We start from the raw sequence: 21,557 nt of genomic DNA, 5'->3' as shown, positions 1-21,557 counted from the left end.
GCAGAGGCAAGTGCGTCATCACAGCTAATGAGCTGGCGCTGCAGCATCTGAGGGCAGTGGGGATAACACGTCCTGACTAACGTGTTTTGATAACTAATTAAATCAGGAGTCATGCGACACCAGGTTATAGTATAACAGCTTTATCTGAAATCACAAGCTTTCGGAGCACTGTCCCTTTGTCGCCTTCAGACCCACAGAAGAACCACCTAAAATGATTTTGGAGATTCCACAGTTTTAATTCTGGCAGCTACTTCCTCCACTAATGAAATCAGAAACCAAAGTGCCATATCTTTAAAAAAAACTGTTCTTATGAAATGCCTTGTATCACGTTAAAGGTGCGATGTAAATGCAGGATTGTTGTTGGAAATCTGAGCTGGGAATTTCTGATTTTTATTTTTCTGATATGGGATAGCTGACTCTATAGTGCGCAGGGTCAGAAGTCAGACGACACCAGGCTGATGAAGGAGCAGTGCTCCGAAAACTTGTGATTTCAAATAAATCTGTTGGGACTATAACCTGGTGCATTGTGACTTCTGAGTTTATCCACCCCAGTCCAACACTGACACCTCCACATCTTAACTAACTAATATGACAGACTGGCTGTTTACAACTTGGTGAATGGGGCAGAGAGAGATAGAGAGAGAGAGATCCAAGTGCTTACATAATGATAGTGCTACTTGTTGTGAAATTGTAACTAACCAGTGAGCTTTAAGATATTTCTGCCCCAGTCCTGGAGGTGGAATGAAAACAATTCTCTCAAAGGGTAAAAAGCCAACTCCCTAACTCAGGGCATCACTGAGAGATGTGCACACACTCTTGGATCAGTAGGATACAGAGAGATATTGTCAGTCACCTCAACTGACAAACCCCAGAGGACAAAACCGTTTCTCCTGTGAAACAAAAAGGTAAAATTTGCTGTGGCGATAGGCAGTGAGAAATGTTCATAAAACCGCAGCGACTGAGGATTTGAAGTAGTCAGGAATCCGGGATGTGATTATCACTGAAGTTAGATATAACGAGTTCAACCTGGTTTTTTTTCTAATTAACATCTTCAGTGATGTTATTGCACACCTCGGGAGCAGGTGGGACTTGAACCGGGGATTCCTAGTCCAGGAGTACCACCAATTAAACAGAAGTTATTGACTGTCATTTTGGGTTCATCAGAAACACAACCAGAAATCAAGATTATTTCAAACTGATTTTAGTGTTCCCTGGTATTACATAGAGACTACTTTTGTATGGCACTTTTCACAATGTCAGTAAATCCCCAAAGGGCTTTACAGTCAATGAAGTCCTTCTGAAGGAGTTACAATGTAGGAACCAGCTTTGACAGTTTCTCCACAGCAAAGTGCCACAATCGGTGATCCGATGAAGAGTGAGACCATTATTTGATTTGATTTATTGTCACATGTATCTACGTACAGTGGAAACTTTTGTTTTGTAAGCAGTACAGACAGTAAACAAGGACATATAGGTGCCAGGGTTATTAGACAGAGCGGGACATACAAGTTATGGCTGAGCAAGAGATGCACAAAGCAAGATCAACAGTATTTGAAGTTAGGGAGGTCCACTCATCTCATCTTATTGGTGTTATAGAGTCATAGAGATGTACAGCACAGAAACAGACCCTTCGGTCCAACTCGTCCATTCCGACCGGATATCCCAACCAAATCCAATCCCACCTGCCAGCACCTGGCCCACATCCCTCCAAACCCTTCCTATTCATATACCCATCCAGATGCCTTTTAAATGTTGCAATTGTACCAGCCTCCACCACTTCCTCTGGCAGCTCATTCCATACACGTACCACCCTCTGTGTGAAAAAGTTGCTCCAAGGTCTCTTTTATATCTTTCCCCTCTCACCCTAAACCTATGCCCTCTAGTTCTGGACTCACCCGCCCCAGGGAAAAGACTTTGTCTATTTATCCTATCCATGCCCCTCATAATTTTGTAAACCTCTATAAGGTCACTCCTCAGCCTCCGATGCTCCAGTGAAAACAGCCCCAGCCTGTTCAACCTCTCCCTATAGCTCAAATCTCCCAACCCTGGCAACATCTTTGTCAATCTTTTGTGAACCCTTTCAAGTCTCACAACATCCTTCGGATAGAAGGAGACCAGAACTGCATGCAATATTCCAACAGTGGCCTAACCAATGTCCTGTATAGCTGCAAAATGACCTCCCAACTCCTGTACTCAATACTCTGATCAATAAAGGAAAGCATACCAAGCGCCTTCTTCACTATCCTATCTACCTGCGATTCCACTTTCAGGGAGCTATGAACCTGCACTCCACGGTCTCTTTGTCCAGCAACACACCCTAGGACCTTATCATTAAGTGTATAATTCCTGCTAAGATTTGCTTTCCCAAAATGCAGCACCTCACATTTATCTAAATTAAACTCCATCTGCCACCTCTCAGCCCACTGGACCATCTGAGGGCACTGTTGGTATGATCAGCAAGTTTGCAGATGACACAAAGATTGGTGGAGTAGCAGAAAGCATAAGGGACTATCAGGGAATACAGGAGGATATACATAGACTGGAGAGTTGGGCGGAAAAGTGGCAGATGGCTTTCAATCCAGAAAAATGTGAGGTGATGCATTTAGGCAAGTCTAATTCTAGGGCGAATTATACATTGAATGGAAGATCCTTGGGAAAAGTTGATGAGCAGAGAGATCTGGGAATGCCGGTCCATTATACCCTGAAGGTTGCTGCACAGGTGGATAAAGTGGTCAAGAAGGCATATAGTATGCTTGCCTTCATCGGACGGGGTATTGAGTATAAGAGGTGGCAGGTCATGTTAAAATTGTACAAGACATTGGTTCGGCCGCATTTAGAATACTGTGTACAGGTCTGGTTGCCACATTACCAAAAGGATGTGGACACTTTGGAGAGGGTGCAGAGAAGGTTTACGAGGATGTAGCCTGGTATGGAAGGTGCTAGCTATGAAGAGAGGTTGAGTAGGTTAGGTTTGTTTTCATTAGAAAAAAGGAGATTGAGGGGGGACCTGATTGATGTTTACAAAATCATGAAGGGTATAAACAGGGTGGATAGAGACAAGCTTTTTCCCAGGGTGAAGGATTCAATAACGAGAGGTCACACTTTCAAGGTGAGAGGTGGAAATTTTAAGGGGGATACACTGGGAAAGTACTTCACACAGAGGGTGGTGAGCGTTTGGAGCGCGTTGCCAGCAGAGGTGGTAGAGGCAGGCACGTCTGGATAGATGCATGAGGAGGTGGGGAGCAGAGAGATACAAATGCTTAGCAATTGACCAACAGGTTTAGACAGTACATTTGGATCGGCTCAGGCTTGGAAGGCCGAAGGGCCTGTTCCTGGGCTGTAAATTTTCTTTGTTCTTTGTTCTTCTTTGATCAAGATCCCATTGTAATCTGAGGTAACCTTCTTTGTTGTCCACTACACCTCCAAGTTTGGTGTCATCTGCAAACTTGCCAACTATACCTCTTATGCTCACATCGAAATTATTTATAAAATCATTACATAAATGTCGAAAATCAGTAGATCCAGCACCGATCCATGTGGCACTCCACTGGTCACAGGCCTCCAGTCTGAAAAACAACCCTCTACCACCTTCTGTCTTCTACCTTTGAGCTAGTTCTATATCCAAATGTCTAGTTCTCCCTGTATTCCGTGAGATCTAACCCTGCTAATCAGTCTCCCATGGGGAACCTTGTCGAACTCCTACTGAAGTCCATATAGATCACATCTACCGTTCTGCCCTCATCAATCTTCTTTGTTACTTCTTAAAAAAAACTCAATCAAGTTTGTGAGACATGATTTCCCATGCACAAAGCCATGTTGACTATCCCTAATCAGTTCTTGCCTTTCAAATACATGTACATCCTGTCCCTCAGGATTCCCTCCAACAACTTGCCCACCACTGAGGTCAGGCTCACTGGTTTATAGATCCCTGGCTTGTCTTTACCACCCTTCTTAAACAGTGGCACCACGTTTGCCAACCTCCAGTCTTCTGGCACCTCACCTGTGAATATTGATGATACAAATATCTCAACAAGAGGCCCAGCAATCACTTCTCTAGCTTCCCACAGAGTTCTTGGGTACACCTGGTCAGGTCCTGGCAATTTATCCACTTTTATGTGTTTCAAGACATCCAGCACTTCCTCCTCTGTGATATGGATATTTTTAAAAATGTCACCATCTATTTCACCACATTCTGTACCTTCTGTGTCCTTTTCCACAGTAAATCCTGATGCAAAATACTCATTTAGTATCTCCCCCATCTCCTGCGGCTCCACACAAAGGCTGCCTTGCTGATCTTTGAAGGGCCCTATTCTCTCCCTAGTTACTCTTTTGTCCTTAATTGTATTTGTAAAAACCCTTTGGAATCTCTTTAACCCTATTTGCCAAAGCTACCTCATGTCCCCTTTTTGCCCTCCTGATTTCCCTCTTAAGTATACTCCTACTTCCTTTATACTCTTCTAAGGATTCACTTGATCTATTCTGTCTATACCTTAGATATGCTTCCTTCTTTTTCTTAACCAAACCCTCAATTTAGGCATCCAGCATTCCCTATACCTACCAGCCTTCCCTTTCACCCTGACAGGAATGTACTTTCTCTGGATTCTCGTTATCTCATTTCTGAAGGCTTCCCATTTTCCAGCCGTCCCTTTACCTGCAAACATTTGCCCCCAGTCAGCTTTGAAAGTTCTTGCCAATGACCATCAAAATTGGCCTTTCTCTAATTTAGAACTTCAACTTTTAGATCTGGTCTATCTTTTTCCATCACTATTTTAAATCTAATTATGGTCCCTGGCCCCAAAGTGCTCCCCCACTGACACCTCAGTCACCTGCCCTGTCTTATTTCCCAAGAGTAGGTCAAGTTTTGCACCTTCTCTAGTAGGTACATCCACATATTGAGTCAGAAAATTTTCCTGCACACATTTAACTTTCTCTCCATCTAAATCCTTAACACTATGGCAGTCCCAGTCTATGTTTGGAAAGTTAAAATCCCCTACTATAACCATCCTATTATTCTTACAGATAACAGATCTCCGTACAAATTTGTTTCTCAATTTCCCTCTAACTATTAGGGGGTCTATAATACAATCCCAATAATCCCTTTCTTATTTCTCAGTTCCACCCAAATAACTTCCCTAGATGTATTTCTGGGAATATCCTCCCTCAGCACAGCTGTAATGCTATGCCTTATCAAAAACACCACTCCCCCACCTCTCTTGCCTCCCTTTCTATCCTTCCTGTAGCATTTGTATCCTGGAACATTAAGCTGCCAGTCCTGCCCATCCCTGAGCCATGTTTCTGTAATTGCTATGATATCCCAGTCCCAGGTTCCAAACCATTTAAATGAGTAATAAGGTTTCCCCAGCACAATGAGAGATCACCCTTGCTATTTATTTAAAGAACTTTTAATATCCAAGACACCGCAAAGTTTCCTCAGTGCTGACCCTCCGACAGTGCGGCACTCCCTCAGCACTGACCCTCCGACAGAGTGGCACTCCCTCAGCACTGACCCTCCGACAGCGCGGTGCTCCCTCAGCACTGACCCTCCGACAGCGCGGTGCTCCCTCAGCACTGACCCTCCGACAGTGTGGCACTCCCTCAGCACTGACACTCCGACAGTGTGGCACTCCCTCAGCACTGTCCCTCTGACAGTACGGCATTCCCTCAGCACTGCCCCTCTGACAGTGCGGCACTCCCTCAGCACTGACCCTCTGACAGTGCGACGCTCACTCAGCACTGACCCTCCAACAGCACAGTGCTCCCTCAGCACTGACCCTCTGACAGTGCTGCGCTTTCTCAGCACTGACCCTCCAAAAATGCCCATTCCCTCAGCTCTGACCCTCTGTCAGTGCGACACTCCCTCAGCACTGATCCTCCAACAGTGCGACACTCCCTCAGCACTGACCCTCCAACAGCGCGACACCCCCTCAGCACTGACCCTCCGACAGCACGACACTCCCTCAGCACTGACCCTCCGACATGGCGACGCTCCCTCAGCACTGACCCTCCAACAGCGTGACACTCCCTCAGCACTGACCCTCCGACAGCACGACGCTCCCTCAGCACTGACCCTCCGACATGGCGACGTTCCCTCCGCACTGACCCTCCGACAGCGCGACGCTCCCTCAGCACTGACCCTCCGACAGCGCGACGCTCCCTCAGCACTGACCCTCCGACAGCGTGACACTCCCTCAGCACTGACCCTCCGACAGCGCGACGCTCCCTCAGCACTGACCCTCCGACAGCGCGACGCTCCCTCAGCACTGACCCTCCGACAGCGCGACGCTCCCTCAGCACTGACCCTCCGACATGGCGACGTTCCCTCAGCACTGACCCTCCGACAGCGCGACGCTCCCTCAGCACTGACCCTCCGACAGCGCGACGTTCCCTCAGCACTGACCCTCCGACAGCGTGACGCTCCCTCAGCACTGACCCTCCGACAGCGTGACACTCCCTCAGCACTGACCCTCCGACAGCGCGACGCTCCCTCAGCACTGACCCTCCAACAGCGCGACGCTCCCTCAGCACTGACCCTCCGACAGCGCGACGCTCCCTCAGCACTGACCCTCCGACAGCGCGACGCTCCCTCAGCACTGACCCTCCACAGTGCCCGCTCCCTCAGCACTGACCCTCCGACAGCGCGGCAATCCCTCAGCACTGACCCTCCACAGTGCCCCCGCTCCCTCAGCACTGAATCTCCGACAGCACAGCAATTCCTCAGCACTGACCCTCCACAGTGCCCCCGCTCCCTCAGCACTGACCCTCCACAGTGCCCCCGCTCCCTCAGCACTGACCCTCCACAGTGCCCGCTCCCTCAGCACTGACCCTCCGACAGTGCCCGCTCCCTCAGCACTGATCCTCCACAGTGCCCGCTCCCTCAGCACTGATCCTCCACAGTGCCCGCTCCCTCAGCACTGACCCTCCGACAGCGCGACGCTCCCTCAGCACTGACCCTCCGACAGCGCGACGCTCCCTCAGCACTGACCCTCCACAGTGCCCGCTCCCTCAGCACTGACCCTCCGACAGCGCGGCAATCCCTCAGCACTGACCCTCCACAGTGCCCCCGCTCCCTCAGCACTGAATCTCCGACAGCACAGCAATTCCTCAGCACTGACCCTCCACAGTGCCCCCGCTCCCTCAGCACTGACCCTCCACAGTGCCCCCGCTCCCTCAGCACTGACCCTCCACAGTGCCCGCTCCCTCAGCACTGACCCTCCGACAGTGCCCGCTCCCTCAGCACTGATCCTCCACAGTGCCCGCTCCCTCAGCACTGACCCTCCGACAGTGCCCGCTCCCTCAGCACTGATCCTCCACAGTGCCCGCTCCCTCAGCACTGACCCTCCGACAGTGCCCGTTCCCTCAGCACAGATCCTCCACAGTGCCCGCTCCCTCAGCACTGACCCTCCAACAGCGCGACGCTCCCTCAGCACTGACCCTCCGACAGCGCGACGCTCCCTCAGCACTGACCCTCCGACAGCGCGACGCTCCCTCAGCACTGACCCTCCACAGTGCCCGCTCCCTCAGCACTGACCCTCCGACAGCGCGGCAATCCCTCAGCACTGACCCTCCACAGTGCCCCCGCTCCCTCAGCACTGAATCTCCGACAGCACAGCAATTCCTCAGCACTGACCCTCCACAGTGCCCCCGCTCCCTCAGCACTGACCCTCCACAGTGCCCCCGCTCCCTCAGCACTGACCCTCCACAGTGCCCGCTCCCTCAGCACTGACCCTCCGACAGTGCCCGCTCCCTCAGCACTGATCCTCCACAGTGCCCGCTCCCTCAGCACTGATCCTCCACAGTGCCCGCTCCCTCAGCACTGACCCTCCGACAGCGCGACGCTCCCTCAGCACTGACCCTCCGACAGCGCGACGCTCCCTCAGCACTGACCCTCCACAGTGCCCGCTCCCTCAGCACTGACCCTCCGACAGCGCGGCAATCCCTCAGCACTGACCCTCCACAGTGCCCCCGCTCCCTCAGCACTGAATCTCCGACAGCACAGCAATTCCTCAGCACTGACCCTCCACAGTGCCCCCGCTCCCTCAGCACTGACCCTCCACAGTGCCCCCGCTCCCTCAGCACTGACCCTCCACAGTGCCCGCTCCCTCAGCACTGACCCTCCGACAGTGCCCGCTCCCTCAGCACTGATCCTCCACAGTGCCCGCTCCCTCAGCACTGACCCTCTGACAGTGCCCGCTCCCTCAGCACTGATCCTCCACAGTGCCCGCTCCCTCAGCACTGACCCTCCGACAGTGCCCGTTCCCTCAGCACAGATCCTCCACAGTGCCCGCTCCCTCAGCACTGACCCTCCACAGTGCCCGCTCCCTCAGCACTGATCCTCTGACAGTGCCCGCTCCCTCAGCACTGACCCTCTGACAGTGCCCGCTCCCTCAGCACTGACCCTCTGACAGTGCCCGCTCCCTCAGCACTGACCCTCTGACAGTGCGGCGCTCCTTCAGCACTGACCCTACACAGTGCCCGCTCCCTTAGCACTGACCCTCTGACAGTGCCCGCTCCCTCAGCGCTGACCCTCTGACAGTGCGGCGCTCCTTCAGCACTGCACTGAGGTGTCAGCTTTGGTTTGTTGTCCAATCTCAGGGATGATTGGAATGATCGAACCCACATTGTTTTGCGGTGAGACAGCGAGGCCTAAGCCCTGTTTGGTAAATAGCCTATCATCCTTTCCTTTGGTTATTCCGAGATTCCACAACCTAAATGATACAATTGGCTTCATTAACCCTGTTCCTTCCCTAAGGCTCCCTGCATGAAAAGAACAAGCTTCAAAACTTGAAACTCTGACATAAAAGGAGTAAAATATTTTTCTTTGCATGCGGAATTTGTCTCTCCTGAACCTGTAATAATCTGTGTCACGTTGAATTGCAGGATGGATGACATTCAACTTTGTAAAGATATAATGGATCTGAAGCAGGAGCTCCAGAAATTGGTCTCAATTCCAGGTAAATCTATCTTTGTAGTTTCTAGAAATATTTCCTTCAGCACTCTGTGTTTTGCATTCGAGATAGTTTATATTTTCCACCAACTGCACAAGAATTGAGAGCTAGAAGCAGTGAGGTGAGAGTTGCTGTGATCAATTTCCCTGTAGCCATGTGTGCGCTGAGTTGTTGATGCGGGATACAATACTCCAGTCAATTGTACGTAAACTGTAACATACGGTGACAAGATTCTGTGATGTTTTCACAATACCGATTGATACCAGTGCTTTACTACAGGTGACAGACCTGTCCCCAACAGAATGTTGGTTAGTTCAGTTGGCTGGTTTGTGATGCCAACAGTGTGGGTTCAGTTCCTACACCAGCTGAATTCACCATGCCTTATCCTTTCCCTTGGTTGAGGCATGATTAAGCCTCAGATTAAGCCTCAACCAGTCACTTATCTCTCTGGGTAATGGTCTGGGTAACACTACAGTGACTAGATTAGATTAGATTACTTATAGTGTGGAAACAGGCCCTTCGGCCCAACAAGTCCACACCGACCTGCCGAAGCGCAACCAACCCATACCCATTCCCCTACATTTACCCCTTCGCCTAACACTACGGGCAATTTAGCACGGCCAATTCACCTGACCTGCACATTTTTGGACTGTGGGAGGAAACCGGAGAACCCACGCAGACACGGGGAGAATGTGCAAACTTCACACCGACAGTTGCCTGAGGCGGGAATTGAACCCGGGTCTCTGGCGCTGTGAGGCAGCAGTGCTAACCACTGTGCCACCGTGACCTTACCTCTTTTTCCACTTCTCCCAGTGGAGGAAGCCCTGGTTGAGGAGATGACAGCTGATAATCCGCCCTCTGGGAATATGACCCCAGGGTCTGGAACGATACAAGGTGAGGAATTGTTGGGGCATCAATATGTGGGATACTGAAGAACATGTTTGTGGCCCCTGTGGGCTATATGTTCAGTGGTCATCAAACTGACTCCATGTGAGAAATTTATGGTTTTTACTTCAGGATCTGGCACGGAGTATTTGAGCTGCAAATTGTAAATAAAAATTGACAATTCTATCAGCCTTCCTTGTCCTCTGGATAGACAACGTGATCCTTCAACTTTACTTCTGTCAGTGTCTGTCCCTGGCCTGCCTGTCCTTTCTTCACCAGGATATACCCCAAAAATAAGAACTGCAGAAAGATCCAATCAATCTTGCACCTTAGAATCCATCATAGAATCCCTAGAGTGTGGAAACAGGCCCTTCGGCCCAACAAATCTACACCAACCCTCCAAAGAGTAACCCACCCAGACCTATCCCCCCTCCCCAATTACTCTACGTTTCCCTCCGGCAACTGTCTGCGTGGAGTTTGCACATTCTCCCCGTGTCTGCGTGGGTTTTCTCTCGGTGCTCCGGTTTCCTCCCACAGTCCAAAGTTGTGTAGGTCAGGTGAATTAGCCATGCTAAATTGCCCCATAATGTTCCGGGATGTGTAGGTTAGGTGCATTAGTCAGGAGGACATGTAGAGTAATAAGGTATGGGAAATGGGTCTGGGTGGGATACTCTTCGGAGGGTTGGTGTGGACTTGTTGGGCCGAAGGGCCTGTTTCCACACTGTAGGGATTCTGTGAGGAGAAATAAGACTAAAAGGAACAAAACCATGTTAGCTCAGTAAAGAATCACAGACTGGGTTTTGCTGGAACAAGAAGCCACATTTTGTCAAACCTTTTTAATCGTGTATCATCAGGAAAATTGGCAAAAGTTGTCAAAGTACAGGGAAAACTGCAGTTTTTTTAAAAAAAATACTTTTATTGAGAAAAAAGATTTTAAATTTTTTACAAAATTACAAAATCACTATAAAACAGTATAACAACATTTATAATATGACAATAACAGTAAGCAAAGTTTTCACCACAAACCACTGAGAAAAAAAACCTACAAAAACTACAATTCAATAAATAACTAAAAAGAAACCCAAGTTAAATAAAGGAAAATTAAATTACATTCAGTTAAGTTACTGCACTCAGCGCAATCCCACCAAAGCTCCCCACCACCGGGAGCATTAGTTGGCAAACCCATATTTGTTCAGGATTCTTCCCCCGCCCAGGGGTCCCCGCACTGCCAGGCACAGCCCTCATGACTACACCAAAGCCCTGATTAATCTACCCGACAAGTCGCATCTATATAATTCAGAAAGGGCCGCCACATTCTATAAAACAGTTCCATTTTCTGGTGCACCATACTCCTAAGGAAGTCCAGGGGGATGTGCTTCATAACTGGGAGGTCCTCCTACACCCAGCTCATTAGAATGTTCTTCCTCACACAGAATGAAAGAATTTTAAACAGTTTCTTCTCATGCACAACCCAAGAAGGGACATTTGGCAAACTCAAAAGGAAGGAGACTGGATCCACCTTAACCTCAGTTGCCAAGACACTTTCCAAAACACTCGCTATGCCGTCCCAATACCTATGAAGCTTGTGGCATGACCATGAGTAAGAGTGCCAACAGAGAGAAAGTGAGGACTGCAGATGCTGGAGATCAGAGCTGAAAATGTGTTGCTGGAAAAGCGCAGCAGGTCAGGCAGCATCCAAGGAACAGGAGAATCGACGTTTCGGGCATAAGCCCTTCTTCAGGAGTGCCAACATCCAGTTTACACTGGGGATGCTCCTATCTTAAATTTCGCTAGCCACTCCGGTACCAAATGAGCCCTTGTTGGAGTACCTTCAGTTGTATAGCCTGCGTCTTGTTACAAATCAAAATATTCCTTACATTCTCCCAAATATCCTCCTACACCTCTGACGAGATTTCCACCCCCAATTCTTGAGTCCAGAGTCCACACAGCTGCTCAATGTCCTTTGAAACATTGCCTCCTCAGAAGTGATAGAGAGTGCTGACTGAGAGTGTGCCAGTAGACCAAAGCGCACTCCTCTCCATATCTGCGTTACAGGACTAACCATCAATATATAAAGTCCCGAACCTGAAAGTAACAAAAGAGAGAAAACTGCGTTTATCGTGTATGAGAGGAGAGCACTGATGGGTTGGCGGGTAGTCTCTGGTGGAAGTTTTGCCATGGAGAATGCATCCATTAACAATAGCTTACAGTCAGCTGCCAGTCATAGACTAATTGTCAAACCAATCAGTGTACTTCTCTTATATAGTCTCAATGATGTTTTCCCTCCATGTTGGGTATTCTTGTGAATTATTCTGATGAGTGCAAGATGAAAACTTGGACAAACTGTGTCCTTTTTCATCAATACTGAAGTTCTTTACTTCCAAGTGACTAGGTTCTCAACTGGTGGATATTAAGTGAATGGCAAATCTTAATCCTGGAAGCTAATTATTTCAGTTTTAGCGGCTCACATTAGTGTCACATTCCTCCAATGTCAACCAAACCTCAGATGAAAATGAGAACTGTCTGCACTCTTCCTTGTTCTTTCCTCCTCTTTGAATGAAGTCAAGTATGATTGTACCATTGAGTGAAACTGTTTTAACTTGCAGTTGGTAGGAAATTAAAGGAGGGTGTGCATTTGTATAAAACATCTCCCTGAGGAAAGCTCCAGCTCATTTAACTCTTATGTAGCCTGATCCCCCAAGACGGGTACAGGGTGATCCCACTAAGGATTATGGCCTCCATCCCGGAGGAGATAACTCCTGATGTTTTGAAGCAAATTGAATAGATTTAATTGTTTTTTTCCTTTTTAAGATGATGATTTACAATTGCTAATACATGCCTTTTAATTAACTGCTTAATTTGACTTGTCAGCAGCTGTATATCTTTCAGTAGGAGAAGAGAATCTGCAGACATAGTGACATAGACCTAAAGAGCAGGAATAGGCCATTCAGCCCCTCAAGCCTGCTCCACCATTGAGGAAGGTCGTGGCTGATCTGATTGTGGCTTCACTTCCATGTTCACCTCTGACTTTTGTACTGATTGGAACGCGGTCAGTCAGATTGATGGACCTCCTAGAATCTGAGTTCCCTGATTGGGGCTGTTAACCTGATCCAATCAGGGAGCCCTGGTTGACAGATATAACCAGGAATGTCAGAGGTCCTGTTCACTCTGAAGCTGGCTCTGAGGGAGCTGGATCCGTGTCAGGGGCTCTCCGTGTGTAAATAAGGGGTGAGGACTTGGTGATGGGATACTGGCCTCTGTGGAGTTATTTCGTCCTTTACTCCCTTGTCTGTCAAAAATCTATTTAACTCAAACTTAAATACTTTCCAGGGAAGGGAATTACACAGAATTATGGCTCTCAGAGAAAACAAAACATTCTCCGTATTTCCTTCATAAAAATGAAACCTCGTCCTGTTAAACTTTGCCCTCTGGTGCGGTGCAGTTATGTAGCAACACCAATAATGGTGTAGCGGTAATGTCATTGGAGTAGTCATCCTGAGACCCAGGGTAATATTCTGGAGGCAGGGGTTCAAATCCTACCAGATCATCTGATGGAATTTGAATTCAATAAATGTATGGAATTAAAAGCCTAAGGATGATTATGAATTGTTTGTTGTTAAAAACCCATCTGGTTCACTAGCGTCCTTTTAGGGAAGGAAATCTGCGATCCTTTCCGAGTCTGGCCTACATGTGACTCCAGACCCGCAGTGATGGAATTGACTCTGTAATGGCTCAACGAGGTACTCTGATCATGGGACAATAGGGATGGGCAATAAAATACTACATGAAGCCCAAATTTCATGAACGAATATATTTAAAAATATTATTATCCCCTTCAGTCATTGCTGTCCACATATTTATTTCTGTAACGTATTATTTGGAGGGCTTTATTTTAATCCAGCTGCTTATTCTGGGCTGAATCTTAGGAAGGAAGTAAAAAAATGCTTTGATCTGCTAACAGCTAGCTTTCCCAAACTGATACTGTCTGAAGCTTTCCCTGAGCGCAAGCAAATATTACTTAGTTAGAGACAAAAAAAAGCAGATGCTGGAATCCAAAGTAAACAAACAGGAAGCTGGAAGAACACAGCAGACCAGGGAGCATCAGGAGGTGGAGAAGTCAACGTTTCGGGTATAATTCTTCTTCAAGACTCATATTGGGAGCTTATTTCAACCCACTGTCTTCCACCTTGAGCTATTATGGCTCATTGGCTTCCTCCAAGACCCCTGTGGCTATCAGAACTTTTCCTTAGCTCCGGCCCCAATATTTAGCTGCAGTTACTAGCTCCCAGGATTCAAAAGCACCAGTGGCCTACAGTTGCTTCCTTGACACCACGTTTGTGTTGAGAGCTTTTTCCATTGCTCCTTTATTTACTCCCTTCTTATTAACTCCAACTGACTCTAACCCTTGATCTGCTCAGTAACGATCCTTGAAATGTTATCGAAACGCTTACAATAGTCGTTGTTGGGGCGGCTCAGAGATTAGCACTGCTGCCTCACAGCGCCAGGGACCAGGGTTTGATTCCAGCCTCTGGCGACTGCCTGTGTGGAGTTTGCACGTTCTCCCTGAGTCTGTGTGGGTTTCCTCCGGGTGCTCCGGTTTCATCCCACAGTCCAAAGATGTGCAGGTCAGATGGATTGGCCATGCTAAATTGCCCATAATGATCAGAATGGGTAGTCAGGAGTACATAAGCGAGGGGTAAATATACGATAATAGGGTATGGGCGGAGGGTTGGTGTGGTATTGTTGAGTCTAAGGGCCTGATTCCACACTGTAGGGAGTGTATATAAAAAAGCCCTGCCCTTGTTCCTAGACAAGTTTGAATGTAGTGACTACTGGAACAGTTGATTAAAACAAAAGTAATGGAACTACTCCAAAAATGTCAGGATATGCAGTTTAGGGCCCTCTTGTAGCACAGTGATAGCTTCTGTATCCCTGACCCGGGAGGCCCAGGTTCAAAACCTACTCGCTTTAGAGTTGTGTGATAGCAACTCTGAACAAGTTGATTAAAAACTGCTTGATTTTAAAATAATATTCAGATTGCAAGCTTACATGGGACAGATGTATACATAAGTGGATTTATTACAAGATGTACACAGTACAGAACTGGCTCAAAGTTGAAGACAGAGGGTGGTGGTGGAGGGTTGTTTTTCAGACTGGAGGCCTGTGACCAGTGGAGTGCCACAAGGATCAGTGCTGGGTCCACTACTTTTCGTCATTTACACAAATGATTTGGATGTGAGCATAAGAGGTATAGTTAGTAATTTTGCAGATGACACCAAAATTGGGGTGTAGTGGACAGCGAAGAAGGTTACCTCAGATTACAACAGGATCTTGATCAGATGGGCCAATGGGCTGAGAAGTGGCAGATGGAGTTTAATTTAGATAAACATAAGGTGCTGCATTTTGGGAAAGCAAATCTTAGCAGGACTTATACACTTAATGGTAAGGTCCAAGGGAGTGTTGCTGAGTAAAGAGACCTTGGAGTCGCAGGTAGATAGGATAGTGAAGAAGGCGTTTGGTATTCTTTATTGGTCAGAGTATTGAGTACAGGAGTTGGGAGCTGAGAATGTGTTGTTGGAAAAGCGCAGCAGGTCAGGCAGCAGATTCTCCTGCTCCTTGGATGCTGCCTGACCTGCTGTGCTTTTCCAGCAACACATTTTCAGCTCTGATCTCCAACATCTGCAGTCCTCGCTTTCTCCTACAAGGGTTGGGAGGTCATGTTGTGACTGTACAGGAGATTGGTTAGGCCACTGTTGGAATATTGCGTGCAATTCTGGTCTTCCTATCGGAAGGATGTTGTGAAACTTGAAAGGGTTCAGAAAAGAGTATGTTGCCAGGGTTGGAAGATTTGAGCTGTAGGGAGAGGCTGAACAGGCTGGGGCGTCGGAGGCTGAGGGGTGACCTTATAGAGGTTTATAAAATTGTGAGGAGCATGGATAAGATAAATAGACAAAGTCTTTTCCCTGGGGTAGGGGAATCCAGAACTAGAAGGCATAGGTTTAGTGTGAGAGGGAAAAGAGACCTAAGGGGCAACTTTTTCACACAGAGGGTGATACGTATATGGAATGAGCTGTCAGAGGAAGTGGTGGAGGCTGGTACAATTGCAGCATTTAAAAGGCATCTGGATGAGTATATGAATAGGAAGGGTTTGGAGGGCCAAGTGCTGGCAGGTGGGACTAGATTGGGTTGGGATATCTGGTCGGCATGGACGAGTTGGACTGAAAGGTCTGTTTCCGTGCTGTACATCTCTATGATTGCTAAGGATGTAAAGACAGTTAATTGGAATATTACTTTCAATGAAAGGACGTGAAAAATTTGTGAAAAGAAATTTGTAGAAAGGATTTTTCAGAGAAAAATGAAGCTTCCAGGTAGAATAATAAAGGCAGAAACCTTGGAATTATTTAAGAAAAGATGAACGATATAAGGGATGATTGTAGGCCTACCTAGATGAACGAATTTAGATACACTAAATGACCTTCCTTGAATATAAAGATATCAGCACTTAAAGGCATGTAGTAATAGGACATAAGACCTAAAACTAGAAGTAGGCTATTCAGCACATTGTGTCTACTCCGCCATTCATGGCTGATCTGATAATCCTCAATTATGGGCGGCATGGTAGCTCAGTGGTTAGCACTACTGCCTCACAGTACCTGGGACCCGGGTTCGATTCCAGCCTCGGGTGACTGCCTGTCTGGAGTTTGCATGTTCTCCCCGTGTCTGCGTGGGTTTCCTCCGGGTGCTCCAGTTTCCTCCCACAGTCCAAAGATGTGCAGGTTAGGGTTTTGCTAAATTGCCCATAGTGTTAGATACATCATTCAGAGGGAATGGGTGGGTTACTCTTCGGAGGGTCGGTGTGGACTTGTTGGGCCGAAGAGCCTGTTTCCAAACTGTAGAGAATCTAATCTAAAAATCTGTAAAAATGCTGCAAACACATTGGAGGGTGGGCAGCATCAGTCGAAAGAGAGACTGGATAAGTGATAACATTAGGGGGCAGTAAGATGTTTTGGCATCAGTTGCTGTTACTTTGCAACCTTAAGAAAAGCTGATTTCCAAACACGATGTTGGACTGAGGTATAAGAAGCTCGTTATGTATTCAGCGGGTGCAATACTTTATGGAAAACGGAAACATTAATGTCGTAGAAAATATAACTTGGGAAACCTAAATTTAACAAAATGGCTCTGCAGACTTCCAGGGACATATTAAAGGTTTCCACTTCAGTGATTTGCTTACTTTAATCAAGCACCATGGTGGAAATATTGAGCTGTTTACGCAAAGAAAGGATGAATTCATGTCTAAAAAAAGAATAAAAATAAATTGGTAGGACTCTGATGTTGATGCAATGATTTCACTGTCAAAGGAGAAAGCTTTCAGTGAGTTTGACTTAAAAGCCTTGTTCCAGCCATGTGGTTTATTTGCTTTATGTTAAATTAAAGGGTCACATTTAAGAGAAATGAGAGGGAATTTCTTCCCTCAGATGATAGTAAATCTGTGGAATTCTTTGTTGCAGAGGACGGAGTCTTTAAATATATTTCAGGCTGAGATAGATTTTTAATCCGGAGGGATGAAGGGTTATTGGGGGGGAAGGCAGGAAAGTGGAGTTGAGGATTATCAGATCAGCCACAATCTCACTGAGCGGTGGAGCAGATTTGATGGGCTGAATGGCCCACATCTACTCCCGTGTCTTTTGATCTTAATATCAGTGGCGATTACGTTTTCTTCTTGTTATCTCAGGGATACTTAGAGTCACAGAGATGTTCAGCACGGAAACACTTCGGTCCAACTTGTCCCATGCCGACCAGATATCCTAAACTAATCTAGTCCTATTTGCCAGCACTTGGCCCATATCCTCCTAAACCCTTCCTATTCATATCCCCATCCAGATGCCTTTTAAATGGTGTAATGCTTCTAAACGGGTTATTGTCATTTCCAACCAGTTGACTGATTTTGACTGACTAGGTCTTCCCTGTCAGTTTTCAAGTGAGAGTTAGTAAAACTGACTTCAAAAGGAGATTTACATAGTTTCTTGAGGGAAATAAACTCTTGGGGTGATAGGGACAAAGCGGGCATTGGGACCAACTAGATTGGTCCACAGAAAGCTGGCACAGAGTCAGTGGGCTGAATGGCCTTGCTCTGGGTCATAGAGTCACCGATGTACAGCACGGAAACAGACCCTTCAGCCTGACTCCATAAATTTGGCTCCAATAAAACAAACCTATTCCCAAAAGCTGTTCAAGAATGACTCTGGTTACAAATATTGAAACAACTGGCTTTCAAACAAACAAAACCAGAAACTGCTGGAGAGACTCAGTAGGGTTGTAGGGTCACAGGACCCAAAAGATTAACACTTCCTCTCTCCACAGACGCTGCCAGACCTGCTGAGTCTCTTCAATAATTTCTGATTTTGTTTCTGATTTCCAGCATTCTCAGTTCTTTCTTCTAATATCATAAAAATAAAACAGTTTTCTGAGCTTTGTAATTTAAACCATAGATGTGTCTAACAGCGATGATCCCTGCTCAGGGGTTTTCAGTAAGAAGCAACCCCTATTTCCCACCCAATAAGTGTTTTCTTTAGTAGGAATTATTGTCCTTTGAATTCTCAGTGTCCTGGTGTTTCTTTTTAATCCAAACGATCACCAGGCACTCCCCCCTTGTTTGAAAGGCTGAGAGAGACAGAGAATGGATATCCAATCCCTCTACATCTCCATCTGCCATGATCAGGGCCTCCAAGCCCTCCGTTTCTTCCTCTCCAGACGTCCCCAACAGTACCCTTCCACCGACACTCTCATTCATTTGGCTGAACTGGTCCTCACCCTTAACAATTTCTCCTTTGAATCCCCCCACTTCCTCCAGACCAAAGGGGTAGCCATGGGCACACGTATGGGCCCCAGCTATGCCTGTCTCTTTGCTGGCTACGTAGAACAGTCCATCTTCCGTAATTACACTGGCACCACTCCCTACCTCTTCCTCCGCTACATTGATGACTGCATTGGCGCCACCTCGTGCTCCCGCGAGGAGGTTGAGCAATTCATCAACTTCACCAACACATTCCACCCTGACCTTAAATTTACCTGGACCATCTCTGACACCTCCCTCCCCTTCCTGGACCTCTCCATCTCCATTAATGATGCCCGACTTGACACTGACATTTTTTACAAACCCACCGACTCCCACAGCTACCTGGATTACACCTCTTCCCACCCTACCTCTTGCAAAAATGCCAGCCTGTATTCCCAATTCCTCCGCCGGATCTGCTCCCAGGAGGACCAGTTCCACCACAGAACACACCAGATGACCTCCTTCTTTAGAGACCGCAATTTCCCTTCCCACGTGGTTAAAGATGCCCTCCAACGCATCTCGTCTACATCCCGCACCTCCGCCCTCAGACCCCACCCCTCCAACCGTAACAAGGACAGATTGCCCCTGGTGCTCACATTCCACCTTACTAACCTTCGCATAAACCAAATCATCCCCCGACATTTCCGCCACCTCCAAACAGACCCCACCACCAGGGATATATTTCCCTCCCCACCCCGTTCCGCCTTCCGCAAAGACTGCTCCCTCCGTGACTACCTGGTCAGGTCCACACCCCCCTACAACTTACCCTCCCATCCTGGCACTTTCCCCTGCCACCGCAGGAACTGTAAAACCTGCGCCCACACCTCCTCCCTCACCTCTATCCAAGGCCCTAAACCACACCGCCCCGTGGCCCAACATTTCAACTCCCCCTCCCACTCTGCGGAGGACATGGAGGTCCTGGGCCTCCTTCACCGCCGCTCCCTCACCACCAGACGCCTGGAGGAAGAACGCCTCATCTTCCGCCTCGGAACACTTCAACCCCAGGGTGGACTTCAACAGTTTCCTCATTTCCCCTTCCCCCACCTCAACCTAGTTCTAAACTTCCAGCTCAGCACTGTCCCCATGACTTGTCCGGACTTGTCCTACCTGCCTATCTCCTTTTCCACCTATCCACTCAACCCTCTCATCCCTGACCTATCACCTTCATCCCCTCCCCCACTCACCCATTGTACTCTATGCTACTTTCTCCCCACCCCCACCCTCCTGTAGCTTATCGCTCCATGCTCCAGGCTCACTGCCTTTATTCCTGATGAAGGGCTTTTGCCCGAAACGTTGATTTCGAAGCTCCTTGGATGCTGCCTGAACTGCTGTGCTCTTCCAGCACCACTAATCCAGAATGTTTTTGTTTAGTCCATTTCCTCTGCTAAAAGCACTTCATTATTTCCAAGTTTGATAATCATAGGTGATGTCCTTTATCTCCAATATGTGAAAATTATCATACAGGTGTAAAGCAGAATAGGAGATGAGGGTTTCCACATGCCTGACTGGGTGGACTGGTGTTGGTGTCTCTTATGTCCTTGGCTCCTGTTTCCACACTCCACTCTTACGTTTGAAGTTCCCAGTTTCTGTTATGACACCAGGGACTGCAGCTGCCCCCTCCCTCTGCCCTGGTTTATACTCTGGCTGTCAGTCTGACTCCTGCTCCTCCCTCACCCTCTGTTCCTGGGACTTAGCCACGATCTGATCTCTTCTCCTACCTGCTGCCTCTGAGTCCGCACTGAGATCCTGGGCTCCATCTAATGGCGGAGATTTAGTGTATGCAGATGGGTAACTGTTACCTGAACAGATTAATATCTGTCACTGCACAGGGCCAAGCTGATCTAAAGGTACAGTATTGTAGATGTGTGACTCTTATTGAAGCAGCAATAATGAATTGCATTATGCAAGGTTCTTTTACATTTTCACTGACAATGCAAGTTATTTCGGGTGAGAATGCACATTGCCAAACATTTATGGCTGAGTATTTCAACTCGTACATTGTTTCTGGGTCAGAAATATCTGAGGAAGCTCCAGCTGAATCATTGAATTGTCCAGGAAACTCTGATTCACTTAAAGTAGTTTTACTAAAAGTGGTGATTTACCAGAATGCAGCCACAACATTAAATATAGACCAGCAGTTACACCTGTGTTATCACTATTATTGGGATTAGAATAGTTAATTCAGTTGTTTTCACTGACGCAGATGTGACAGGCCTTCTTCTATTGCTGTCAAAGTGTGCCGCTGGAACAGCACAGCAGGTCAGGCAGCATCTGAGGAGCAGGGGAATCAACATTTCGGGCAGAAGCCCTTCAATAGGAATGTGGATGAAGGGCTTATGCCCGAAATGTTGACTCTCCTGCTCCTCGGATGCTGCCTGACCTGCTGTGTTTTTCCAGCACCACACTCTCGACTCTGATCTCCAGCATCTGCAGTGGCTCACTTTCTCCTTCCCTCTATTGCTGTAAATCTGTATGATTGCAACAACACACCTGCAGGTCTCACTGGTCTCATGAGGAGTCCTTGCCACTAGGAGCCAGCATGGCCAACTTGGCTGCGTCTCAATTACCTCCAGACGGGTCACTCGACTCCTAGAAATCCCTTAGGTGGGAGTGAGGATACGGCCGAGTGAATTTGGCCGCCTCTGTCTGACTGAGAGGCCCGTGGAAACTTTGGGACACCTCCTCAGGTTCTCTATCTGACCACAGCCATGTGCAAGCTTGAAGATCTGGAGGCCTTTAACTCTCAAGCCAGAGGCTGTGTGGATCAATGGGTTAGCAACTGACAAGTAGATAAGGCTTTCTGTTCATCCTCCTGGTCGTGTTGCATTCCCAGATGAATGGAACACTACCACAGCCATGTCTGTGTACCCAGAAGCTTTGAGTTCAGT

General features: G+C 47.7%; 1 protein-coding gene across 3 annotated transcripts in view; it reads left to right on the top strand.

Moving 5' to 3' along the window:
* The window catches only part of LOC122560898 (bMERB domain-containing protein 1-like), a 118,896-nt gene that overhangs the window by 87,225 nt on the left and 10,114 nt on the right, over positions 1 to 21,557 (top strand). For 2 of the 3 annotated variants that reach the window (XM_087997611.1, XM_043712129.2), the window contains exon 3: positions 8,878 to 8,951. In XM_087997611.1, coding sequence (XP_087853737.1) covers positions 8,878 to 8,951 — 74 coding nt within the window. Of the gene's footprint in view, positions 1 to 8,877; positions 8,952 to 9,758; positions 9,840 to 21,557 lie in introns of all 3 variants that reach the window. The other variant, XM_087997610.1, reaches the window with a different exon arrangement.

Source organism: Chiloscyllium plagiosum, unplaced genomic scaffold (assembly GCF_037043375.1).
Source record: "Chiloscyllium plagiosum isolate Xiang-an unplaced genomic scaffold, Cpla_swu_hap1 HiC_scaffold_20, whole genome shotgun sequence".
NCBI classification, from domain to species: Eukaryota; Metazoa; Chordata; class Chondrichthyes; order Orectolobiformes; family Hemiscylliidae; genus Chiloscyllium; species Chiloscyllium plagiosum.
The sequence above is the reverse complement of the archived record's forward strand: the minus strand, read 5'-3'. Positions and strand labels throughout refer to the sequence as shown.